The sequence below is a fragment of the Quercus suber genome, unplaced genomic scaffold (genome assembly GCF_002906115.3).
Source record: "Quercus suber isolate HL8 unplaced genomic scaffold, Cork oak 2.0 scaffold_427, whole genome shotgun sequence".
NCBI lineage: Eukaryota > Viridiplantae > Streptophyta > Magnoliopsida > Fagales > Fagaceae > Quercus > Quercus suber.
In genome coordinates, this window is record NW_027069878.1 from 426,183 (window position 1) to 453,964 (window position 27,782).

At 35.2% G+C, this 27,782-nt stretch overlaps 2 protein-coding genes across 3 annotated transcripts in view; both read right to left on the bottom strand.

Moving 5' to 3' along the window:
• Positions 1–8,806, bottom strand: part of LOC111994348 (protein virilizer homolog) — a 19,287-nt gene extending 10,481 nt beyond the window's left edge. The window contains exons 1-8 of the mRNA XM_065761745.1: positions 8,556–8,806; positions 8,225–8,313; positions 6,268–6,391; positions 3,916–4,575; positions 3,432–3,800; positions 3,236–3,340; positions 2,822–3,100; positions 2,330–2,381 (exon numbers count right to left, since the gene is read on the bottom strand). Coding sequence (XP_065617817.1) covers positions 2,330–2,381; positions 2,822–3,100; positions 3,236–3,340; positions 3,432–3,800; positions 3,916–4,575; positions 6,268–6,391; positions 8,225–8,313; positions 8,556–8,630 — 1,753 coding nt within the window. The 5' untranslated portion in view covers positions 8,631–8,806. The remainder of the gene's footprint in view (positions 1–2,329; positions 2,382–2,821; positions 3,101–3,235; positions 3,341–3,431; positions 3,801–3,915; positions 4,576–6,267; positions 6,392–8,224; positions 8,314–8,555) is intronic.
• Positions 8,807–14,958: 6,152 nt separating this feature from the next.
• LOC111994350 (DExH-box ATP-dependent RNA helicase DExH1) lies at positions 14,959–26,812 on the bottom strand. 2 transcript variants are annotated; one of them, XM_024026223.2, is made up of 16 exons: positions 26,502–26,812; positions 26,013–26,158; positions 24,855–24,954; positions 24,555–24,782; positions 24,325–24,420; positions 22,781–23,056; positions 22,238–22,441; positions 21,978–22,133; positions 19,054–19,146; positions 17,855–18,069; positions 17,182–17,341; positions 16,740–17,013; positions 16,465–16,657; positions 16,171–16,357; positions 15,547–15,915; positions 14,959–15,441 (listed from the first exon to the last, which is right to left on the bottom strand). In XM_024026223.2, the coding sequence occupies exons 1-16, from the start codon at positions 26,802–26,804 to the stop codon at positions 15,310–15,312; spliced, it is 3,132 nt and encodes a 1,043-aa protein (XP_023881991.1). In that variant the 5' UTR covers positions 26,805–26,812; the 3' UTR covers positions 14,959–15,309. The 2 variants fall into 2 exon arrangements, with proteins under 2 accessions (XP_023881991.1, XP_065617811.1); XM_065761739.1 differs by lacking the exon at positions 26,502–26,812 and having other exon boundaries at positions 24,855–24,958; positions 26,013–26,127.
• Positions 26,813–27,782: the final 970 nt, after the last annotated feature.

A 27,782-nucleotide genomic window follows, 5' to 3' on the forward strand; every position in this document is an offset into this window, starting at 1 on the left:
AGGTTTCAAGGTGAGTGGGTATTATCATTTTCTATCCCCATCTACGGTATTTCCCTTTCCTTGGAAAATGGTGTGGCAATCGAAGGTTCCTCCTCGGGTTGCCTTTTTCTCTTGGACTGCGGCTTTAGGCAAGATTTTAACTATTGATAATCTACGGAAGAGACACTTTGTTGTTCTTGAGTGGTGCTTTATGTGCAAAGGGTGTGGGGAATCTGTAGATCATCTCCTCCTTCACTGTCCTTTTGCTTTTGAAATGTGGAGTATGATTTTCTGCTTGTTTGGTATTTGTTGGGTGATGCCACAAAGGGTAGCGGATTTGTTGGATTGCTGGTCTTGCAACTTCAGGCGACATCGTAATTTAGTTATTTGGAGGATTGTGCCGCACTGTTTGATGTGGTGTATATGGCGGGAACGGAATTCGAGAAGCTTTGAGGATCGTGAGCGGTCCATTCTTGAGTTTAAGTCTTTTTTGTTTTCTACTCTTCTCGAATGGTGTTTGGTTTTACCTTCTTTTCTTGTATTTCTCTTTCTCGGTTGCTTGATCATTGTACTTTGTTTTCTTGATGTTCTTGCCTCTTTCGTACATTTCCTATGTACGAGGCTGTGTTTTTCAATATATTTTTAAGTTACTTATCAAAAAAAAAAAAAAAAAAAAAGGCCAATGAGCTCTAGCTCAAACAGCACCCCTCAGCATAAAAGAAATGATGGAGGATAAGGTCATGGATATAAAACCCACTAGGCGTGTGTGTAAATTTACCAATAAAAAAAGGTAATTCGAAGGTTGGGAAAGTAGAAATATGAGGACCTGGGATTATTTCATTAATCAAGGAGATAAAGGAAACAGAGAACAGTCTTGACCGTTGCCAAGTAAAAGGCTTATCAAAATATCCGTAAAAGCTTAACAATTTCTTAACTTTTGGGCATAATTCTTAGAAATAGAACACCATTCTAGAATTCACTGAATCATTTAACTTTTGGGCATAATTCTTTTCTAATTCTTTTAGGTTATGGAGTGCTCACCTATGAAGCACGGGTGTGTTTCCAGACTCGAGTGCGGGTGCAGATGCGGGACTCAGCAATTTTTAAAAAATAGGGTGCGGGTGCGGCGGGGTGCAGCGATTAAAAAATTATTTAAAATATTTATATTTATATTTTATATATTGCTAAGCATGCTTTTTTATATAATAATAATAGAAAACTCATATAATAAAAATAAAAATAAAATAAATAGATAGTAATAAGTACACAAAAGTTTTTGACACGAATTATTGACAAAGGTATTAAAATAGATAGAGCTACCCATAAAAAATAAAAAATAAAGGATGTGGCTTAGTCATTGTGGTTCACGTGTTTGGTCAGAGAGCACAAAAACCAAAATAAAGCCTTTTAAGTGTAAGGCATTTAAAAAAACTTATAAAAATAAAAGAAACAGAATAGGCCCCCCCCAAAACCTAAAACCAGGTAGAGTAAGGCTAGTTATTCCTGTAATTGGTTTTTACTTTCAATAGCCATCAAAGTCTAGGTTCAAACCCTAGCTTTCAAGGGCTACAAAAGACATAAGAATTAATATGGCAAAGGATTTGACATATAGCCATCTTTGCAAAATACAAAGCATTTGAGGGGTTAAAGCTCCACAGAGGGCCTCCTTTTTTAGTTTGGACAGCAGTATGAGGGAGGAATCTTACTTTTGAAAACCTTATCAAGAGAGGTTATACGATTGTGGGTTGGTGTTGTACGTGCCGGTGTAGTGGGGAGACGGTAGATCATCTATTGATACACTACACTGATACAATGGATTTATGGAGCTTTGTTTTTAGAGCATTTGGAATTCAATGGTTTTTACCATAAAAGGTCATCGATCTTATGTTTGGTTGGAAAAACTGATTTGGAAAGCATTTGTCGGATATTGGGAATATTATTCCATTATATTTGATGTGGACTATATGGAGGGAATGGAATTAATGAACTTTTGAGGATATGGAAAGAGCGAGGGCTCAGTTGTTAGCAACTTTCAATAGTTCTTAATATGAGTGTCTCACGCTAGGGGCTTCATGACTAGCCATTCTATTCTATCACTTAAAGAGTCGTTATCATTCTGTATATAATCCGTTCTTGATGTTATTTTTTACGCTGCTTTATGTTCTCCTACATGAAGTAGTCTCTCTTTGATAAAATTAATCTTACTTATCCAAAAAAATAAAAAAAAGTATAAACGCAGAGGTGCCATTCCCCATAATGACACCTCAAACACAAACTCATCAAGAACAAACTAGTTGACAGATTTCCCACGAAAAACAAAAGACATCTTCATATCTATTGATATAATCACATGAAGCCTCAGCCAAAAATATATCCTTTACAAGGAGTAAAATAACTGCAAGCTGTTAATAAATGTGATTGACACTTACTTTAATGTGCAATGGCTAAACACCTCAGACTATACCAATATGTCAACATCTGTGCCTCTATCATAGCTGAAATGGTATTGTTGCCTATAGTTATTTAAATATCCATTCCAATAAACCCTATAGCACATGACTTTACTCCCAATTCTCTCTTAAAAAATAAAAAGATGAAACTTATCAATGGCAGTTTGAGATTAAAGATGAAGTGTTTGAGATTTGACACACCAGTAGATTAGGTTATAATCAAATCCTCAGTGAAGATGGGTATTGCCACATAATAATAAATTTTACAGTGTATTTTTTTTTTAAACCATACCACTCCAATAATGACAGCAGGAACCACAAGCAAAACAGAGCAAAATGATTTTACCCCCACATATCTACATACATACACATTTAAATACACTCTATCATGCATATATATACATAAATACATGCACTAATACATATATACATACATAAATATACCCAAATCTGCTTGAGAATGATACAGATACAATATACCGACATACCTTAAGAAGTTCCAGCAAATGCAAGTCAATATCCCAATTTGAAAAACAACAATTTGATGAAGCAATCAAGCTACTGGTTGCTTTATATGACAATAATCCTTCTGTTTGACCAAGAATCAATGATCTGCTTGCACAGGCCACTGGAGAAGGATCTTCAATTGGACCACGTGAATTTATCAACTTCTGCATTAACACTTGTCAACAAACATTAACTAAGAATTAAAATTGCAAAACTGCGACATTTCCATATGCAAAAGTACTAGCTATACATGTCTCACATACTAAAAGAAACAAATACAATACACTATTCCAACTGACCAGGAGCCTCTTAAGTTGAGATTTAGCACCGATAAGCATGTTTAAGGTAACACTGGTAGCCCTAGTGACAGAAGAGAGGCCTCCCAAAACAGACAGAACTGCACACTGGAAAAGAATGAAATTACCACAAGAAACCTATAAACTAGATCTGGAGACAGAGAGGCAAATACACAAGTACACAAAACTCAAAGGATACCTCATATCTTGAAGCAACTTCATAAAATCTCAGGCGGTGGAGGACATGAGTTGCAAGAGAACCAACATCATGGCGTGGTTTTTGTAATAACAACTTCAACAGTTGACTATAACCTTCACTAATACCAGAAGGGACATTTTCATCTTCACGAGGCCACCAACCAAAAAATCCCTCACACCCAATTGAATACCGAGTAGCCTGCTCAATAACTCCAAGTAGCAGCAATGTGATGGCAGTAGAATTCTGCTTGTCATGGCAAAAAAGGTGTGCAAGCTGCTCCATTCCCCCACTATTGACAAAGTGAAAGCAGCTCTCTCTACTAGAGCACAGGAAGAGAGCCACGCTCAACCCCAGAATAACATTTTTTTCCTGAAATTCAAGATGAGATCAGAACAGAGAGGATTATATATCATGTTTAGGGAGAGAGGAGGTAGAGTCTCTCTCTGGTATAATACATGAGTGAAGAAGATTGTACTTAAATCACCTGTGAAAGCTGTTGGTGTCCAAAACTTGAGGAGTTCTTGCTAAACTCAAAGTACTGGCTAAACAAATCAACCAACTCCTTGGAATTAACCAGATCAGCCTCATAATCAAGAAAAGTGCATCCTGCCAACGAGTCAGCAGATCCACTCCCTGATTCATGTTGAAGTACTTTAAAGAGCTCAAGAAGCTCTTCTCTTGCCTCACTGATGACACCATGCAGTTCCTCACATTCTTTTGACTTGCCTCGTGTAAGATTTTTCTGACTGTTTGCGGCATAACATAAGTCACGGGTAACATATGAAGAGGCTGCTGAAACCACAATACTTACAGTTTTATCCACTGCATCCCCAAGTTTCGACAACTCTAAAATCTTCAACAACATCTGTAAGAACTGCTTAACCTCAACAGATATATCTGATGCAACAACTGGAAGGGATAACGCATTCAGAGAGAATATAGAATCCTCAATTGTCAGGTTAGTTGAGTGCAGTGCCAGAGGGAGATCTTCAAGCTTTCCCTCAGCAGAACTAACTAAATTTCTCAGCGAGTTATCATCAAATTCAATGTTGAACTGCCCCAAATCCTCTGCCGTGTTTCCATATATGATTAAACTTAGACTACGGTAGCTGCCCCTTACAACCAGATGATTAGTTACAACGGCCTGCATGAAGTGACAAATTCTTAAATGCAATCAAATCCACCAAAATGCAAGACATGCTAAACAACAATAGAAACGAATCAAAATTATAAAATACAAAATCCTAGATAAACAGAGGTGATAATCCATCTAAACAAATGCCTAAACTGACACCTAATTAAGATAAGCCACAAAGACTAATCCACAAGAAATTAATTCTCACAAGGACTAGGAACTTTATCACAACTACACCTTTGAGGAGTTCTAAATAATCTGTTGATCAACAACTCTTTCAACAACAGTGGTGTGTGTACACACACACACACACACACGTATATATATCAACACAACACATGTTCATTGGAAACAACTACACCATTATAAAAAAAATTTTAAAAAAAAAAGTAGTTCTTCCAAAATGACTTTATAAGCATTACATATCTGCACAAAAATCATATTTAGGAGAAAACATATAGTAAAAATTATCAAAAGAAATTCAACTCAAACAATCTCCATCTAGTTTTTATATTATAAAAGAATTCTAAATTCTCACCTGGTAGTAGATATTTAAACTTCAGTTACATTCCACATATAAAGTACAAAATCAAGAAAAAAGAGACTTTGCATTAAGTCCAAACTCCTAACCAGTTAATCCTTAGTCCTCACAAATTGAACTCATCCAAAAAGAAATGGATAAATTCATCTTTCCAATACCCAAAGAAAATTTCAACATATAATAAAAAGCCACAAATGCATAACAAACTGACCCAACAGCCCAAAGACCTAATATAACTGTAAGAGCAAAATGTAATGGAAGCAAAAACTCTATTTTACCATCCCAAGCCCACCAAACACAGTGGTATCCATGGATAAGGTTTGCTTAACCCTTTTTGTCGACCGGAAAAACAATCAAACCTTCTAATGACCTTGATGAGCAAATTGGCTATGAATTTTCAAAAAGCAGGTTGATCATCTTTATCTTGTTTAATATTAGAAACATATATTGGAGATACAGTTGCCTGTTATTCATTTCATCAAAAGACACAGTCGTAAATCTACATTTTAATTTTAAAGAAGGGGAGCAAGCAAAGCAGGTCCCAGAACACACACTAGCACATACATGCACATGAATCCTCCCACTTATTTCACATTTCTCTTAACCCCCAATAAGCCCCCAATCTGCTCCACTTGCCCATCATAAATTCCATGTTCGCACCCCTTTAGCTCCAGCCAAATTTCCTCCGGAGTCGGCCACTGAGTCCATCATTCCATCCAATCAACTGTAACCAGGAGCAGTAGCTCAAAACAAAGACTTTCTACACCAGATGCCCCTCTCTCTCTCTCTCTCTCTCTCTCTCTGATTTCACTAAAATTTTCAAGATATTCCTAGATCCTCAAGGTCAACAACAAAATTCCTGTCATACTTTTCTAACAGAAGGATTACTACTGTTTCCAAATTTCCCCCAAAAATAAGTCTGTACTCTTAGGCAGTTCCTATATTATTGCATTAAAGCAATCTCCTAAACTTTTCCTAAAACTGACCCAACGAATCAAACCCTGTACATGCATGAGCTAAAAAGAAGAACACATCACATAGAGTAAAATAACATTATATATGAGATGAAATTCAACAAAAGTTTACTAAAATCAGCACACTGTCATGAAGTTTATAAATAGACAAATGAAGCAGCAAATTATCGACATCAGTCAGATTACCTCTACTTCTAGCACGTTAGATGAAGAATGAGAATAAAGAAAAGGCAGGCAGAGACGCCTAAACCTTGTTTCCCCCTCACATTTAACAAATACTTCCAAAGCAAATGAAGGTGGTGAAGTAGCCCTGCAAAAGGTAGAAGAAAGTTAGATGGTCAATTCTTACAAAATCTCTATTGTGCATCATAGAAGATGGCCAACTTCTATCTAACACGACTAGAATTTCTTTCTTTTTCTGGTTTGGCAAGTATATAAAACTAGAATTTCACAATCTAACAATTCATTATATATATATATATATAAACTAGAATTTCTCAATCTAACAATTCATTATACATCATAGTATAATAAAACATTGCAAAACTTAGGTAAAAATACTTAAGTGATGTACCTTAGGTTCCCAAATTAAACTTAACAATGTGGCTGCAATAATACATTAGCCACACGGTCAAATTTAACTATCGTTAGGGGAAGACAAGGGCAAATCCGGGAGGGTCAAGGGGGGCAATTGACCCCCCTGGCCCACCCAAAAGAAACTTTAGCTGTTACTGATTAGTTACTATAACCCTCTTAGGCAATGGCTGTTTTAACAAAAGCTGCTTTTCCTTGCTATTGTTTGTTTATTTTGGATTGCTAGTCCTCTGACCAGGCAGCAAGGAGGCAGCATTTTGGAACTGCAAATGGCAGTGCTACAATTGCATTTTTATTGCAGCTTTTTTGGTTATTGTAAGACCTGAAAATTGTAGCTTTTTTGCCACAAGTTGGAGGACTGAAAATATTCATAGTATAGTTTTAGTTATTACATTTTAAACATTTTATGAGTCTACATTAACCAAAATAACAGAAATTTAATTAAACTTTATTCGGTATTTATCTAACTAGTAAAATCATTTCTATCTAACTAGTGAAAAAAATTGAATAATGAATTATTTATGTGATAGATATCCTAACAAATACACACAATATAATCAATATGCTATATTTTGTGGGTTTTCTTATACTAAAATATCACATAGTGTTCAAATGAATGGCTTTTAATTTTTCAAATTGATCTCAAATACTATATACATTTACATGCACATGTATAATGATATTTGTCATATAAAAAAACTGCAAATTTTGCACACCCCCCCCCCCCTCAAGTCAAATCCTGGCTTCACCATTGGGGGAATATAACAAAATTTTGTTGCATTGGCCAATGCATCCACATGGTTAAATTTAATTGGAGAACCTAAGATACAGCACTTAATGAACTACAACTAAGTTCTGTCCATTAAAATATAAACTAACAGTTTTGATATTAAAATAGCCCATAAACTACGACTTTTGTTTCACAATATAATCAATCCACTTGCAGTTTTGTAGAAAATTGGGAATGAAATTGTTGATTGTAATGGAAAGTGTACGTGAAAAGCAAGGGAATTGCATCATTTCGGGGTAGTCACCCTCCAAGAGAAGAAAAACGGGGATTAAGAATAGAGCCTAGAAAGAGAATTAGGAAATTTACATCAACTTTCACAATGAGCCAAAATCAAGAAAAGCTCGAAATTGGTTGTTTAACTAACTAACAACTTGAAATAATTAATTAACTACTTTTATGTATTGTCTCCCACACGTGCATTGTGCATTGCTGATCTCATTACACACAAATTCAAATTTGACACGATTTCTTTGTTTGAACAAAGTTATTCACAAATTCAACTGATGAGGATTAAGAATAGAGCCTAGAAAGAGAATTAGGAAATTTGCATCAACTATCACAATGAGCTAACATCAAGAAAAGCTCGAGATTGGTTCTTTAACCAACTAACAACTTGAACAACTACTTGTAACAAATTAATTAACTAATATTCTTGGTTAGTCTTGCACTAGGTTCTTGATCCTAGTCTTATGTATTGTCTCTCACTACACACAAGTTCAACTGATTACAAACAATAGAGGTTAAAAGCTCGCAACATACCCGAGAAGCGTTACAGCTTGAGAGGCCGAAGAAGCGTTTTGTTCGAGAAACTCGCAGGCAGTGATTACAATGGGTTCAGAAAATAATACCTGAATAATATTAACAACAACAAAAATGCATTAGCCACAAAAACTTGCATTATTAGCAAACTAAATCTGCTAATTCATAACCTAAACTTGCCCTAAAATTGAAATTTGAAGAAAGAGAGAGCTTAATTTACACAAAATTTAGTAACAAAAATAACAAATTCGAAGATGGAGATATTGAATTGTAATTTTTGACAATGTGTGAGAAGCGTGACGAAACGAAATTCACAGAGAGAGAGTTGTACCTCGTCGACGTACTCGTCGAGATGGGGATGATTGAAGGTCTGGGAGAACAAGACGTAGGGTTCGGGTCGACCCATTTGGGTATTGCGGATCTTGCAAATGGGTTCGCCCAGTGGAGACTGAGTTTGAGTCTGACTCACTCGGATTTTGAATTTCTAGGGTTTTGGGTGTTTCAGAATTTAATAGTTATTGGTTTTTTAGTCACCGACCAGGAACACGAAGAAGTGAGGGAAGGTTGTGTACTTGTGTTGTGTAACTTGTGCTGTGTTGTGTTGTGTTGTGTTAGTAAAATAAAAATTTTTAAAAAAAAATCTTTTTTTTTTTTTTTTTTTTTTTTTTTGCAAATTTGAAAAGAGCGCATTCTATTATTCTAAAAGCCCTTTGGGCGCTCTTGATTCAAACATGGCTTTCATAAGCTCTTTTTACGGCTTGTATAACTCGATTCACACAATTGAGTTTCATACAACAAAGAAAAAAAATTATATATAATTTGGGTTTTCAAAAGTTGAGATCCAACTTTCAAGAGTGATAAATGTCACATTTAGTCACGTCACATTAGCGATAGCTGCTTGAAACTCAAGTTTTGCAAAATCAAGTTGTGCTTGAAATTCAATTTTTACAAAATCGAGTTCCAAACAATGCTGCTTAACTAAATAAATTTTAAAAGTCTTCTTCTAGTGAAATAATTCGAAAAAATGCATTATTTTGCAATAAATACACACACACACATATATATATATAAGAATTATATTACATGTTATAATTATTTTTTTTAATTTAGACAAATTTTACGTAAATATCAATATTTGTTTTAGCTATTAATACTATTTTAATTATTTTTTTTGACCTAGTAGTATCTTAATTTTAAATATCAACAACATCAATATCTATATTTTGTTTGATTAAGTATTTATATCGATGTTTCTTAAAAAAATGTATCTATATCAATATTTAGTTATTTATAAGGTCTTATATATTTGTGGGGGTCAAAATCTCTTTTGTCCAACCTGAAGGGTTATCTTGAAGTTCTAACCATTACAACTAATTTATAAGTTTTTAGAGTTTTTTTTTTCTGAATAAGTTTTTAGAGAGTTTTTGTACTTATCAAAACTTTCCTATAACCTTGGCACTAGTGTATTTGTGCCTTTAAATCTTAAATTGTTCGTTCAAACTCTTATGTTTACTTCTTCCTTTTTTCTTTTTTCTTTTTTTGCTGAATAAGTTTTTAGAGAGTGTTTGTACTTATCAAAACTTTCCTATAACCTTGGCACTAGTATATTTGTGTCTTTAAATCTTAAATTGTTTCAATCAGACTCTTATGTTTACTTACCCACTTATTTTATAAATTAGTTGTGACAGTTAGAACTTCAATATCAGCCTTCGGGTTGGTCAATTTTGACTCCCACAATATTATTTAAACGTAGTATGACATAGCTCTATTCAAGTACACCAACATATATATTCTAAAAATAAGAAAAAAGTACGTTGACATATTTTCTGATATAAATTATAAAGTCAATAAAATGGAATAATTATATTTAGCTAATTGTCGTTACTTAAATCATGGCACCCAGTCCATTGACATCCCAATATCTTCACAGATAGATCATAAAGAAAGAGGACGGGGAGTGACATTATGCATAACAAAGAAACAATTTTAGGCTGGAATTTTTCCAATGATAGACTGCTCATTCGATTGCATGATTTAAGGCCAAAAATGGATATAGCCCAATGCAATATATCACCTGTAGACCCAGAAGAAAATTGCAGCCTTTTGCCACAAATTAACTAACTAGTAATTCTTAGTCTCGATCTTAGTCTTATATATGTATTGTCTGTCTTGCACAAGTGCATTGGTCTAATTACACACAAATTGGACAAGTTTTCTTCGTTTGAACAAAGCAATTCACAAATTCAACTGATAAAAAAAAGGGAATGTTAAACAACAATAGAAACTCACAACTTCAACTTACCATTTACGTTTAAGAGAGGGAAGGTTGTCTTGTGTAAATTTTCTTTTCTCTATTTTTCTTTTGTTTTTATCTTTATTTTTATTTGCAAATTTGATGAGGAGCACAATTACAGCCCATTGGGTGCTTTGATTCAAACACAACTTTCATTAGCTTCTTTTACGATTTATTAATTTCATTGCTTTTTTTTTTTTTTACATAGAACTCGATTTTCACAAAGTCAGATTCCATACAACAAAAGAAAAAAGTTACATATAACACGTGTTTATAAAAACCGACTTCTATTTATTAAGAACTTAAGGAGCCATTTGGTAATATTGTTTTAGTAACATTATTTGTATTTTTTGAAAATACGTGTGGGTGAAAAAGTGTGTAGAAATACATGTAATGTTGTTTAAACACTGAAAACTATTGCTCAAAACACCCAACCAAACAGCCCCTAAGTTTTTAAAAGTTGGGTTCTAAGTGGGATTGATGTCACATTAGTTGTGTTGCATCAACTTTAACGACTTGAAACTTGAATTTTACAAAGTTCAGTTGCGTTTGAAACTTGATTTTCACAAAATTGAATTCCAAATGAGGTTATTCAACTAAATCATTTTCAAAATACTCTTTCCGGTAAAATAATTAGGAAAAATACACTATTTAACAACAACAAAAAAAGGCCTATATATAAAAATTACTACATGTTATAATTATTTCCTTTTCTTTTGTAATTTTAGACAGGTTTTACATAAAAGTTAGTATTTTTTTTTTTAGCTATTAATAGTATCTTAAATTTTTTTTTGGGACCTAATTGTACCTTAATTTTAAATATTAACAGTATCTATATTAATTTTTTTTTAGGGGTAATGACACTCCCCTCCCTTAAAGTTTGAAAGGATAACGCTCCACCTCAAACTTGAACGAAAAAAACACTCTCATCCCTTAAGATTTGAAAAAAATAACACTTCCCTCCCTTCTGTTTATATTAGTAACAAAATATTCTAAATTTCTATAAAATTCTTTTTACCAAAGTTTAACTATGATTAGTAAAAACATAACTAAGAATTTTAGAATAATAATGCAAAATTTATTAAGCTCCAAAATACCTGTGATGGAAAATTAAAAATAAGAAAAAGTCATGTTAAATATTTTAAATTCTCTTTAATTAGAAAATTAAATCGATGAATTTTAATTCTGAGAGGGGGTAATTTTGGAAACCTGCACTTGATCAAATGGCAAGTTAGTTTGCAACATTTAAAACATCAATTTAATAGAGTTCGATCAAATAATGGATGTGAAGGGGAGAAAGTGTGTGTGTGGGTGTGTGGGTGTGTGGGTGTGTGTGTGTTTTTTTTTTATCATTCCTCCATACTTCAAAGGAGGAGAGTATAATCACTTTATATATATATATATATATATATATATATTATATATTAAGTATCAATATCAATGTTTCTCATAAAAATAAAAATAAAAAAAAAAACTGTATCAATATTTAGATATTATTAGGTCTTATATATTGTTTAAAAGTATGATGATATTGCTCTATTAAAGTACATTGACAATATATATATATATATATATATTTTTTTTTTTAAAGTACATTGACATATTTTTCTGATCTAATGTCAATTATAAATACCAGATTTGAATTCCTATCCCAAAAGGTAAATGGACTTAGGCCCAAAAAGTCCAAAACAATAAATTTGTAGAGTGTGGATTGGAAAACTGGGTTTTAGTGACTCAGACAACAAATAAAGTAAATCTTGGTGACAAAGGATTGAAGATAAACAAATTTAAACTAAAGAAAAATGTATTCGGCAATGTCCGAGGAGACTTGTTCTTATATATTTCTTTCAGGCTTAATTACAAAATCAGTTCTTGATGCTACAGTATTTTTCTCTTTTTTTCTCCGGTCTCTTTCTCTTCAAGGGTCTCTTACATTATATATCACCCCTTAATTGATCTTGGCCCTCCAGTTGTTGGTTATCCAGACCATTACTTGAGTGCTTGTCCCATCGGACATCTTCTCTGGTCCTATGTGAGTTGAGGTAAACAAGGCAACACTATTCAGGGGTCTTCTCCATATAAATGTGGCCAAAAAGTTAGCTGTAGAGCATTCAATACGGTGGCAGCAGCTTTTCCTTAGATATTTCTGAGCTTCCACCCCTCCTGTACGTTCATAGTGCACGTCCCTATCAGTGGAATTTCCCTGGAAGGTCATTTTAAAAGATAAAATATACATTTGATCTATGCTTCATTTATCCGAGGAGATACTCCACCTCAAACTACCTTCCCCAACTTTTCCATTTGCATCATATTCATGGGATTCTAAGCTCAAAACCTTCACCACGGTTTATTCGTCCTCAGACCAATCAACGTCCTCGGCCAAGGCCAAAGCCCAATATACAATTTTGAGCCCTTATCCCTACATCAATAATATGGAATGATTATATTTAGTTATTGTCATTACTTAAATAATGGATATATGTTGTAACCTTTTTCTCAAAAAAAAAAAAAAAAAAATTATGGATGTATAAGTTAAAAAAGGGGGGGGGGGTTGTGGGGGGAAGAAATACCTCTAAAACTATAGCAAAAAAGAAAATTTAAACTAGGTTAATTAATGATGTATAACTCCATAGTCGATACTATATCATTATTGTAAATACAACAAAAAACAATGTAAATAAAAAAAATAAAAAAATTGTACATGTAAGGACAAGATTTGAACTTCAGCCCACCAAGGAAAATGGACAATAGCCAACCAAGCCCAAAACAATATATTTGTAAGAGAATGAGTAGTATAAGAGAATGAATCGACAAATAAAATATGGGCCACAGTTGATAAGATTCAAGCCAATAAGAGTAAAGACACAGATTGACAAAATAACGCTCTTCGGTCATGTCCAAAGATGAGATGTTCTTGTATTAACTCAAGTTTAGCTTAATATAGAATACAATGTGTTCTTTTTTTCTTCCTTCTTAGATTACATGCCCCTTTTTTCATGGTGACCATTTCTCCATATAGTCCTTCCCCCCTTTGTCATAGCCTTCCACCTGTTGATTTGGTAAAAAATCCCTTGGATGCTTGTCCCATCAAGACCTCCTGAAAGCTTTGTAAGTAGCTGTGAGTTGAGATGACACTGTTTAGGTGTCATTTTTCCATAAATGCGTCCAGTTCATTTGGTGCAGTCATTTAATGTGATGATAACAACTTTCTTCATAGATATTTCTTCTTTTACTGTTGGTGGAGCTCTGTTACTTTCCCTAAAACTTATCATTCCATAATGGTTACCTCCTTATAGCCCTCCCGAGGTGGCTCAGCTCCTCGGGGACCAAAGCTAACTCGTAATTTTTTTCCTTTGTCCTCGGCCCATTCACCCAAGCTCAACAATCCCTTTGACTATACTCAGGCTTTTGCTCATCCTCAGGCACAACCCATAACCCAACATGCCTACCCAAACTTCCTATCCCCACAATACACAGTAGGATTCTTTGCAATATATATCATAAATTGTATTTTTCTTTTTGCAATTAACAAACTAATTCAAGTTTGATATAAAATATCCACTTTGTCATCCAAAAATTAGTAAGCTAATTGGGTATGTGGTGCACTACTATGTCAAAACAAATAGCTAGGCCTATTCTCATTATAATTAACCCCACTAAAATTATTTTGGAGGCTTGTCAAGACAACTATTTTATACATCAAATGTGGTCTTACTAAGGTGCCATTTGTTGAGACTTAATTTAGAAATTAAACCAACTTATTTTTGTATGTTCAACCTTATAAATTTTCATTTTTTGTTTTGGTATAGCTTAAAAAAATAATTGCCAAAACCCGAAAGTGTTGAATTAAACTCAGCAGCATTTTATGCTCTCCTTAGGAAGGAAAAAAAAAAAAAAAAAAACCCAGCACAGTCGAGTCTCTCCCACGCCAAGGCTCCCTCCAATCTCTGTTGCACCATGTATATTTGGAACCCACAAAACCAATGTTCATGAAACCGCATTCATCATGGATGTCTCGAAACATTAGCATCTGGTTCTCAAGGAAGCAAGGCTCTGTTCCATTTTCCTTTTCACATGGGATGTTTCTGAGACAAGTTTTTTACAAAATCAGCTCAAGCATCAACTTTGCATTGGCTTTATCAAAGCAAGCTGCAATTTCAAAGGTTGAAGAGTGATTACTGGAGTTGGCTTCAATTATTATTGTAGAATAATACTTGTGAGATATTTCAAAGCAATGGCACCTTTCAAGTTTCACCCTTCATTTTCAAGATTTTGCATGCAGTCCAGTACAAAACCCCATTGCAATTCCACAATCGGTTGCAATTAGGTGCCTCAACTTGTAAAGCAGAATCATTGTAAAATAAAAGTCATGGATTTTGATATTATAATTAATAAGAAAGAGCATGAGCCTTTTGTGCCTCCTAAGAAAATTGTATTTAGCTTGAAACGAGAAAAAGTGGGTAGTCTCAGCTACTTGTTAAAGAGTAATGGCAATTATACATTTTAAGGTCTGCTCATGTCTGTAACCATGAAAGCTTATAATATAAAATTTGCAATTCTTTTTACATATAATAGCTAATACCAACTGAGATCTATAAAAATACCCTCCATGTAAATCTGTGTACATAAAATTAGCATTACAGCCACCCTGCTAAGTCACATCCTAATGTAATGCCTAAAAATATTAGTGGCAAAATTTTATGCCTCTCAAGTCTCAATAGGAGGACAAAACGAAAAAACGGGAAGGCCGGACTCCTGTTGAACAGTGTTTAGTTTTGGAGAAGTACAGAATTTAATAATGTATGGTTTGACTGTGCAGTAACTCAACTGCGGCAGCAACCACTCCCTTTCCCTCCATAGAAATGTCCAAACCCGGTTCCTCAATTTTCCTATTTAGAAGCTTGTCAAGTTCAGTGCGCAATTTCTGCAAAAGAACCCCTTACAACACTTAATCGAAGTTGCAAACAAAGAAAGGGAAACATCATTTAAGGAGTCATAAAAATATACAAAAAATCTTGGGGGACATTACCCGTATCAACTCTAAAACACTCTTCGATGCAGAGAAATGAAGGTAACCACCAAGCATCTCAATGCCCTCCCCAGTTTTGCTAGGGATGAGATTACCACCAAATAGAAGTAGAGCATAATCTGATATATTTGTCGAGTCTCGGACGTATATGCTAGTTGTTTTCACCTTTTCACTATAAACCATGTAAGGTAGAGGGAAGAGATGAACTCCTGCATTGACGGATGATGGATGAATGTCAACTTTCCCAACTTCTTTAGTGTAGAATGCTGTCCGCTTTCCTCTTCTTTTGCATTGCACCACATTTGGGTAGAGTCCAGCACAAAGGATTGCGGAGACCATCTCCAAATCATGGCTGTATTGGTTGTAAGCCTACACACATATCATAAAGAGAAAATCCTTCAAATCTTTCTTCTCTGGATAGATATATGATACAATTATTCCAATGGTTAAATTGAGAAGGAAAGAGAGTAGCAAAACTGCCCTACCACAAAACTCAGTGAGAAATCTCTTGAATTGAAATAGTGTTATAAATTGTTCTAAAAAATATGTAAATAAAAATAATAATAATGAGGGGATAGAGATACTTCATTTCAAAAAGGAAAATTAAAAATATTAAGAGCTTACGTTAGCACCCCTTGATTTGTCTACAAAGCCAATGCCTGATAATAGATCTACAAATTGCATTCTCATATCATCCATCATCTGCAAGGTAACTGGGGATAAGAAGTTATCCCAACAGAATGCTCTTTCCTTTCCATTACGTTTTGCATCCTTCCATCCTTCAAAAGCTTTAAGAAGTGCAATGTGGTCACTGCATAAAGAATGTTTGTGCAAGATTGGAATCAGTAACAAAATCAAGGTCAATCACAAAAAACTCCACAAATGCCATAATAAAGGACAGTAAGCTTAATGATTAACCTGCAAGAATCACCAGCAAAGGATCTTTTTGCTTCATCAGCTTCCTCTTTCCTATTTATTGGTAACACAAATGGGTCACGATGAGCAAGAGCAGCTGCAATTGTTAAGGCTGGATTGAGGCATTGAAAGATAGACCCCATAAGAAGCATCTTCCCAATATTTGGGTCCAATGGTAGAGTACAAAGATGGCGACCTGTTGCACAAAATTCTTCTGATTACAGTCAACATCCTAAAGCTGATATCCAATACAGAAACCTGTATGCAATGGTATATACCAAGTGGGGTAAGTTCCTCCATGTCATCTAGAGCCCCAATTGTTTTAAGAAGTTCAATCGCATTTTGAACAGCAAGAGCATCCGGTGGCTGAAGTGCTTTTGCCAAAAATGATCCAATCGTTCCAAGCTGCAAACTTTTGATATGCAGGCATAGTTCTTGCAGAGGCGTTCTGAGAATCTCAGGTAACTGATACTGAAGCATTGCATCATGGATCATCTTTGGATACAATCTATAACAAACTCCAGGTTGCACACGACCAGCACGACCTCGTCTCTGAAATTACTCACCATATATCAACCAAAAAGATACAGAAGAAAAGGGAGGAAAGAAAAAGGGTAATCCAATGAAGCAACAGATAAATTAGGCTAAGCTGGAGAAACATGATTCACAAAGAAAGAACCTCCTATTTGCTATTACACTTTCATGGTGCTCCCTGCATACCTGATGTGCCGAAGCCTTGGAAATCCATGATGGTAATAGACAAGCCAGTTTGTTCAGGGCATCATAACTAGTTTCCTTTGCCTTTCCACAGTCAATGACATACACAACATCATCTATGGTGATGCTACTCTCAGCAATATTGGTTGCCAGCACAATTTTCCTACAATAATGGACGAAGTATATATAGAACTTAGCAGACACAATTGCAAGAAGTTCAAAGATGTTTGTGACAATTGAAATTGTGAAGCTCAGTAGTGCTCCAATTGACATTCTACTTTTAAATACAGGGGGATTATTTTCATAAACTATTAACATTAACGGTACCGCATAGGGTGGTCATTGTCACACTGACAATCATATGAGGTTGCAAGTAAGCAGAAAAATGTTTATACTTATGCCCACCAACAGGGGAGTTGTGAATTAAAAAGACACCAATGAAGTTGGGCAACAGAACTACAGTACCATTACTTGGTGCAAGGTGCTATTAATTTAAGAGAACTTTGCACAGTGACATGACCATAATTGAGCTATGCAGTCCAATATGCACTACCATGGTGATGAAAATAAAGGAATACTAAATAATATTTCCAAAGGACAAGAGCCAAAAACAAGCAAACGAACAAGTTGATCTTAACATTAAATACTTAAAATTATAAAAAAGAAGTATGCTTGCCTCTTGTTAGGGGGAGGACGATCAAATATTTCACGTTGATTGATGGTGGGCATTGACCCATGTAGGGGAAGGACTAGAAACTTGCTGGGATCTCCAAGGAAATTGTTTGCTTTAACTTTGTCAAGTAGCTTAGAGATGTCATCCCAGCCCGTAAGGAATACAAGAATAGCTCCATCACCTTCATGGCGACAGATGTGTTCAATTGTTGCCTCCACCTACAACACAAGACCAGTGATATGACTATAAACAACAACAATAACAAAGCCTTTGTCCCAAAATTTTGAAGTTAGAAAATGTATATTAATGATAAATGATATTGCATAGAGGAATGCAGTGACAGAAACCTCCTATCATTGGTATTAAGGGAAAAAATACATATAAGAAAACTGTCATCCCAAGCTCCCCACCCGAGCAATATATAATGACCTCATCCAGCAATCTCCAACCAAGAAGTTATGAGTCTGAATTGCCAAAAGGCAAATTGCCTGGCTGACTTGACTGCCACCGAATGTAAATGGTGTATATGACAGGCTTAACAGAGCACTAGCATCCTAAACCAGTCCCATGGTATATGCTTTTGCAGACAATATAATTTTAGTGGATGAAACTGGATGTTGAGTCAACACCAAGCAGGAAATTTGGAGGATGCTTTTTAGAATCTAAAGACTTTATAAGAGTAAAGTAGGGCATGAGATCATGGGTTCAAGGTCCACATACTTCAAGTTACATTTAACATGTGCCACACAGGAAATAGAACAAATGGCCAAGCAATTCTCGAAAATCTTTACTAATATGTTCTTGCTAGGACTATAATACTTCCTCTGATGCACATTTTCCCATTAATCGCCTTACAGAAGATAGGTATTACCTTTTAACATTAAGGTTTAAGTGCTCATTCGGGAGAGCTTGTATTTATTGGCCTGTTGGGCTTAAAAAAATAAGCTGGGCCATGGTACAGTTGTATCTAGAAAAAAGAAAAGCTTTAAAAGAGTTATACATTAGCCAAACAACTTAATTTCACCCTACCGCGCATCCAAACAAATACTAAAGGGAACTAAATACTTGAGCAAACACACATCAGTCAAAATGCTCAGCATAAAGTCAGATACAATACATATATTTCTTTCAAGCAAGAAAAATTCAAGCAGGACGTAGAGAAAGTTTGTTCCATTTGTTAATAGATTACACAAAGTGCATACCAGACCCAAATCAAGCTGAGAACCAGACCAAGCTTCAAGAGACTTTCTTGTGGATACACTGTAATTTTTGTATTGAGAATCAATATCAGCATCCTGCAAAAAACACAACAATATTGTAGTAAATACATTATGGAAAGAAGTATAAATTCCAGAATGACCTATTTAGAAATACTGAATAGTGTCATGAGTTACTCTATATATAATTGCAAAAAGATGTTCATTGGGAAAAAGTTAATTTGGAACTGTTCAGGTCCTCATAAAGTAATATCATGGATACATATAATTACTAGAGATGTGAATCACGCATTACAGATTAACAAAATTTGCAATTTACAAGGAAATGGCTTAGTCAAGCAATGGTCTATGACTTCCAAAATCATATATGCATTGGTGGAACTAATTTGCTAATAAGACAAACAGCAAAAACTCCATGTGCTGCAGTGTCAATCCACATCAAAGCTCACACACACACACACACACACAAGAAAAAGTTACCAAAATGCACAAATGAAATCAATAGCCCCATGGTATGCAGAATACAGACAATGGTTGGTCACATGGTATAAGCATTGCTCCCTTGGTAGTTATTTTTTGATAAGAACGCTCCTTGTCTTCAAAACACCTACTATTTCTCTCCTTCCAAATACACCATATCAAACAATGAGGAACAACCATCCATATATCTCCATTATGATGGCAACCAAAACAACCTTGCCAGCAAGCCAAAAGCCCAACAACAGAGAATGGCATAACCCAACAAACTCCAAATAAACCAAAAACCATATCCCACAACTCCAAAGCAACAGGGCAACAAAGGAAAAGATGGTCAGTAGTTTCACTATTACACTTGCACATATAACACCAATCCAAAATGCAAACCTTTCTTTTCCTTAAGTTGTCAATTGTCAGACATTTCCCCAAGGCTGTGGTCCTTACAAAGAAAGCCACTCTAGAGGGAATCTTCTGCTTCCAAATGCTTTTCCAAGGGAAAAACTGCTCACTATGGCCAACTAGAGGATGGTAGTAAGCACTGACCGTGAACCCATTACTCTTACAAGGCAGCCAACATCTCTTATCCTCCCCGTTCCCCCTTACAAGAGTGCAATAAATGGAATTGATGAAGCTCCTGAAAGCTTCAAATTCATGATTATGCACCTCCCTACAAAACTAAAAATCCCAATGGAGGACTCCATTGGTGAACCTCATTAGATCCGCCACACTTGCCTCTTTGCTACGACAAATCCTATATAAATCAGGATTGCGGTCAGCGAGAGGAGAAGTTCCACACCAACGATCTAGCCAAAACTGCACTTTTGATCCATCTCCAATTTCATACAGAATAAATAGAGATAAAGAGTGCCACCCCCTTCTAATATTTTTCCACAAACTAACTCCATAAGGACTAGAGAAAGAGCTATAACACCAACCACCCCAATCACAACCATACTTCACCTCTATCACTTGACGCCACAGAGCATCCCTTTCTTGCCCAAATCTCCATAACCACTTCCCTAATAAAGCTACATTGAAGGTTCTCAGGTTCCTAATCCCCAACCCACCTGAAGAATGCAGAGTACACACTGTAGACCAATTAACCAGATGAAATTTGGGCTCGTCTCCTAGGCCATCCCACAGAAAGTCCCGTTGAAGTCTAGCAATTCAGTTGGCCACAAAAGCAGGAATAGGGAATAAAGAAAGAAAATGAGCAGGAAGATTTGAGAGAGTGCTTTTAATTAAAGTGACTCTACCTCCCTTGGATAAATATAATTTTTTCCAACTTACTAATTTTCTTTCCATCTTCTCTAGAATTGGATTCCAAATAGACTTGTAATTAAATTTTGCCCCCAAACGAAGACCCAAATATTTCATTGGGAGAGACCCTTGCTTGGTAGTTATACATGCATTGGCAGTTTGAGAATCCACATATAGCATACAGTACAGTTTAAGTGTTTCCAGGAAAGACCAAAACTAAAGTGAGTAAAAAGGTCGGGTGCCTAAAGCAACCAACAAGGACATGGAGTTACAGATCTATGCAGAAACCATTTAATTTTTTTTTCTAGAATTTTTATTAAAGTAGGATACATTGACAAGGACATGGAGTTACATTGTTGACACTTCCATTGTGTCTCTATTTGTTGCAGACTTGGAGATCATGAACCATGAAGCAATCAGATGCTAAACTCATAGAAATTAAACAAAATATATCATAAATCTCATTTAGGGCAATATTTCAGAATCATGTGACTGAAACATGAAACACATTTACATGACCAAGTTCACTTGCCTATGCAAATAAGCATGAGCTTTCATGCTTGGTTTACGCAAAATAAGCACTATTTCGACTTTCCATAGCATGGTCCTAAACATTATGCACTTTTGCATAAGTCAACACCATATAAACACTTCTAAAGGGTTCCCTAAATGGAAATGAAAATGATGAATAGTAAATGCCGCATATGATATGGTACTTACAAAAAAAAAAAAACCAGGATGATATGGTCTGCAATATCATTCACACACTATTGGCTTAAAGAATATCATGTCCAAAAATTAATGATTTGTGCACATCAAACGGACCTAATATTGCACCAAGATGATAAATGTGGAAAAAAAGAAATATAACAAGCTATAGATCACCTAACCAATGTAACAGAGGAATTGCAGCCTAATCTGTTTAGAGAAAGATAGTTACATCAATTGCATTAGAACAATGGTAGTTTATCTCCCGAGCAGAATACATGACAGTGATTTTATTATTTTCCATTTTTAAATGATAAGTTGCAAGCACATGCAGTAGAGTCTTAAAATCACAACTTCACCCCGCATTCTATTAGGGAAAGACAGCGCCACTGAGCTAGAGCACATTGGTAAAAAATTTACCATATAAAAACAGAAAATAAGGGATATAGAGATTGCAAGCATGCCTCAAATAATTCTGTTAAAGGATCCTTCTTGGAATCTTGTTGCCTCCTCCTCCTCCTTGAATTCCCCTCAAAGTTGTCAAACTCTGACTTGATACTGTAATGAGTTTTTTCCAGCACATCCTCTAGAAAAGACTCTGCCACAGGGAAAGTCACTTCCTGCCATTTTGTCAAAATAATATTATGTGTGAAAAATATAAGTCTTCAACTACCTCAATTATTCATGAATAAATGGTAAATGATTAAAATGGTTAAAGAAGTACCGGTATATGTATAGTTGGGGCATTTCCAAAGTATTTGGAGAACAAGTCAGCATTAATGGTAGCACTCATTAGAATAAGACGTAAATCTGGACGGCGAGGAAGAAGGTCACGCAGAATTATTAGTAAAAAATCTTCATTCATGCCTCTTTCATGGATTTCATCCACTAGTAGATGGCTCACCCCAGCTAACTTTGGGTCTTGAACCTGCAGTCCAACATCAAATATATCAAACAACGTGAAATTTTCCTAGAAGATAAGAATCAATGGCTCTATTTTGATGACTCTTTAATGTATGGTAGGATGTAACTTTGCATTCTCCACTAACACATATACCTATGTAAGGTTTCAACAGTGAAGACATAGAAAACCAGGCAGTTTGCTGTGCTCAAAGCTTGACGCCCAAGATCATGAAAGTAATTATTATATTGATTCTTACAGAAGCAAGATATATATAATACATGTCAAAGAAAGAAAACATAGGCAGGACTAATCAAACTACAAGCTTCAAACAACAATTGACGCAGTTGAGAAATATCATCTTACCAACTGTCTAAGTAATACTCCTGTGGTACAAAATAGCAACCGTGTTTGAGCAGAACGTTTAGCTTCCAGGCGGATCTGATAACCAACAGTTTCACCTAGACTCTCCCCCCTTTCAGATGCTATACGAGCTGCAACAGAAATAGCAGATATACGGCGGGGTTGAGTGCACATTATTCTGCAATCAGCACCACGCAAACATGATATTTTGTTCTCCAGAATAAATTGAGGCAGCTGAGTTGTTTTACCGCAACCTGTCTCCCCTGAAACTACCAATACCTACATTGCAAACCAAACTAACATGAATCAATGGAAACACGTAATTGCTACTAGAAACACCTGCAAACTGAAAGTAGGGAAAGTAATTAAGGATTCATTATCACTAAAATATTGAAGGAATCAACAAATTTCTCAAGACCTTTCTTTAAAAAATGCAAAAAATGGCAATGGAAAATGCTTGAAAATTTCATTTAAATGTTGTATGTGGTCAAATAAGATTAAGCGGATCAACTACGATTGCCCTGTCATCCTATATTTCACATGAAAGAACATTTGGCTAACGTTCTTCAACATCTCACTCAATTATTTATTGGTAAGTTACACAAGCACCTAATGGTTTTGTGAGAGACCGTGCCAGGTTTTGAACCCACAACTTCACCTAGCAACTGTTTTTATAGAGACAAAACTCATTGGCCACCTCACTCACAAAATATTCTTTATTTTTCATCTTCTCCTTCCCCCTTTTATGCTTACTAGCATACACTTAACTATTTTTCAAACATGCATGAAAATTCCAATGTAAAACCATACTTTTGGTCCCTAAAATTTGGGACAGGTTTTATTTTAGTGAAATTTCAAAAGTTCCTTTTAGCCCTCAAAAAATCAATAACATACCAAATTAGTCCTTCAGTATTGTCGCCATTATAACAGAGCGCAACTTGGTTTTGTCAAATTTTGCCACGTAAGCAAGAATTATCATGGCAAGGCTATGAAAGGATTAACTTGGTCTCTTTACAATTTTTGAGGGCTAAAAATGAACTTCCAAATTGCAGGGACTAAAATAAACCTGACTAATTTTAAGTATCAATTGTCAATTTTGCCAAATTTTGAACTTAGGAAAAAGTAAATGAAGATTGTACAGGAATATTTAATGACACATCATAGGCAAAAATTAAGGTACAAATTTAACTACAAGTATTAACTGTCCACAAAGTGGAATTTTTGGCTCATAAGATTTCATGCTAATACATTGCAAAAAGAAAAAAAATGCAGCAAGCATGCAATCTTAGGGCACATGGCATATCTTGAACATATAGCATAAAACACCCCACGCATCAAATTGATACATGATATAAATATCAATGATATTCCACATGGAGAACATCGTAGAACAAAGTTGTCTGCCCCTCCTGTCTCTCTCTCCACGCACATAAACATAGATATGAAAACATTACTAGAGTTAATTCCAAAGGAAGACCGGATTTGTGTTAAATACTTAAATCATGGTCAACAAATATTTTCATCCTGATACAGACAGAATATCAGACCTGGTTTTCAGCAACAACTTTCAAAAACTCAGATTTCATTTTGAATGCAGGAAGCTTTTCTCTGAATGACCGCATTGCCCTTGAAGAATCACTTACCTGCATGTTGGCAATACATAACATGAATATTACTTGATCTTAACATACTCCTTAAATTCAAGTGAATAGTGGTTTGAATATTATTGCAAGTAGAAATAACTTATATCAAAGCGGGACCAAATTGGCATATGCACCTTCATTTTTTCCTGCCTCTGCTTAAGTTCAAGACTAAGATTGTCCTTAGCAGAATCAATATCTGACAAGGAGTCAGGTTTGATTATATTAACACCAGATGATGATGGCTTGCCTTTGCCGCCCTGGCTGGGTGCTACAGACGAATCTATAGAGGTTAATGTCCCCTGCGACTCTGAACTATTCAATAGATTTCCAACTCTTCTCTCAATTTCTGTGGACATTCGTATCTGTAGAAGGGTTTAAACATAGGATCTTTATCAAATTGACAGAGATAGTTTCAGCATAGATATAAATATTACCTCTTTCTGTGTGGACCCATGACGCTCATCGAGATCTGCCCGGTAATCTGGCAATGGAACTTTGCTGACCACAAGAGTCTTCCCTTTATTATATGCATGGCTTTCTTTCCACAAGTACAAAGGCAAGAGGAAAAAAGTGAGATGGAAGGTTCAAAAAATAAATTTTAAATGTCAAACAAAACATTTTTATAAGGTTTTCTTTATAGGCATTTCTCATAAGTAATTCAATTAAAATAAATGCACAATAAAGAAATGTCAAACAAAACATAATCATAAATTCCAAACCCTTGACATTTTTAATGAGTGTAACATTTCAAATCTAACTACTAATGCAAAAAAAAAAAAAAAAAAAAAAAAAAAAAAAAAAAAAAAAAAAATTGCTGTTAAGCTTTAAAAAAAAAAAAAAAATCATCTTATTAACAGCATGATGAAATATGAAGACCCATCATCCCATAAGTCTCACTGATTATGAAAAACAAAAAAACAAAAAAAAAAAACAAAATTGTATTTTAAGATTTGATCTAGCCTCTTATTTTCATCCCATAAAATTTGAACCATCTGCATTTTCTAATAAAGTTCGCTAATATATAAATTAAAACCATCATTTCTAACTGAACTTCTCCACATTTCTACATCTAATCTACCAAACAACACCTGTTAAATACTAAAGCACAATCTTTGATCTAATTATCATTTCAGTGAGTAGCTTTGATCTACTTATCAAAAGTGATGCACGGACACGAGTACGGGTACGATATGGCGACACAAGCAATTTTTAAAAAATTATAACATGATACGGCAGATTGGACACCGTTACAACATGGGTACAACACCCCAAATGAAGTGTCCATTTATCCTAATAAAACAAATTTAACCTAAGGAACTTTACCTAAGTCTTGTCCAAAGCATATTTTATGTCACTGTGAAGAGAGTGAACCATACTCATGTGGAAGTACATAATAATAAAATAAAAGTAAACCATCCACTGATCACACATCACATGGCTCACATAAATAAACTATACAAAATCAATCAAACTATACTCATATAAGCTAGAAGCTAGACAATACAAACAGCATTTCCTATACACCCAAAGTACAATTCACCTATGCACACAAACCACTCTTATGCCAATTCATCTAAGCTATAAGCACTTACAAGTAAAGCCCCAGTTGATAAGCCATATCATATAAGGTTTGTTGGTCTGCTCGACTGAAATTACGCTTAATTATCATCTCCTGTTCCCCTCCTCCTTTCATCTGCTCTATTTTGCCCCACCACTCATTCTCATCAAGTACTTCCATCTGCACATAAGTATCATTTTCACAACAAAAATGGAACAAATAATAATAATAATAATAATATATATTTTACAAATTTTTTTGCATAATGCTAAGTTTTGTTAATGAAATTTTCTGATTAATATTATGAATTTAGACTTAACTGAGCATTTTAAACATGAATAAACACATGATTACCACTTTTAATTCCTTTTTCGTTTCCCAGTTTCTCGGCAACCAAACAAGTGGTAACAAACAGAGCATCATATTTGCTTGAGCTATATTTAAATTCAAGCAAAATAAACCCTAAAAATAATAAATAATTTATAAATTACATGTTAACGCTTATTCCAAAAGGCTTATATACCTCAGCCTGTTGCTGTCTCAGGCGCTCGGCTCGCCAGACGGGGTCCCACCACCGCTGCTCGCCGCGTCCTCCTCCTCGGCCTCCTCCTCCACCGCCGCCGCCACGGCGAGCTCCACCGCGTCCTCTGCTGTTAGGGCTGCCGCCGCGGCGACCGCCTTGGAAGTTGGGCCGATAAGACATGGCACGAGCTGAGATCCGAAGCTGCGAAGAAGAGAATCGCCGAGCGAAGGAAATGTGGCTAGAGAGGCAGTGACAGCAATGGTAGCAGTAGCTGTAGTTAGCGCCGAATGAGCGAAGAGACATTTATAAATTTTTATATATATAACAGTGTTGGAGTGTGGACGGAGCTTTATGCCTATGTGTCGTGTGGAGCTGGTGAGTAGTAATAGTTCTTTGTTTAGTTCGTGTGGCGTGCAATGTGTCAAAGTGACTCAAAATTCAAAGTCTGTAATGTGTTACAATTCTAAGGTTAGGGGTGGATTTAATTTTGTCTTCTATAACTTCAAAATTTTAATCCAATCCCTTAATGTTAAATATCATTTGAATTTTCTCAAAATATTGTAATTTTGGGTCGGCAAAGTTTGGTTATAAACTTAGTTGTAACCTATGACTATAACTTCTATTAAAAAAAATTTAACATGATTATTGTAAGGGCCAAATTTGTGTCCCTAGCCCAAAAGGTGGATGGACTTAGAACCAAAAAGCTCAAAACAATGAATTTGTAAAGAGTGAGTTAGAAAACTAGGTTTTAATGAATCAGACAACCACTAAAGTGGATTCAAATGATAAGAGAATGAAGATAGACAAGTTTACACTAAAGAAAATCGTCATCGACACGATCTGAGGAAATCGGTTCCTATATATTTCTTTCAAGTTTAATTACAAAGTCAGTTCTTGAGGGCTACAATGTTTTTCTCTTTGTTTTTCGATCCCCCTTACCATGGAGGGTCTCTTCCATTATATAATTTTCTTTAGACAATCTTGGCACTTTACTCGTTAATCATCCAAACTACTACTTAAGTGTTTGTCCCATTTGACACCCTCTCAAACCCTTTGTGCGTTGGGCAGCCAATGCAGCACTGTTCAGGGGTCTTCTCTACATTAATGCAGTCAGAAAGTTAGCTGTAGAGTATTCAATGTGGTGGTAGCAGCCTTTTTCTTAAATATTTTAGAACTCCTCCATGTCTTATGTTTCCGTAATACTTATCTGTATCAACAGAATTTCCTGAAATATTCCCCTGGGCGGTAGACCACAACTTCAGACCTCGGCTTTGGTTAGCC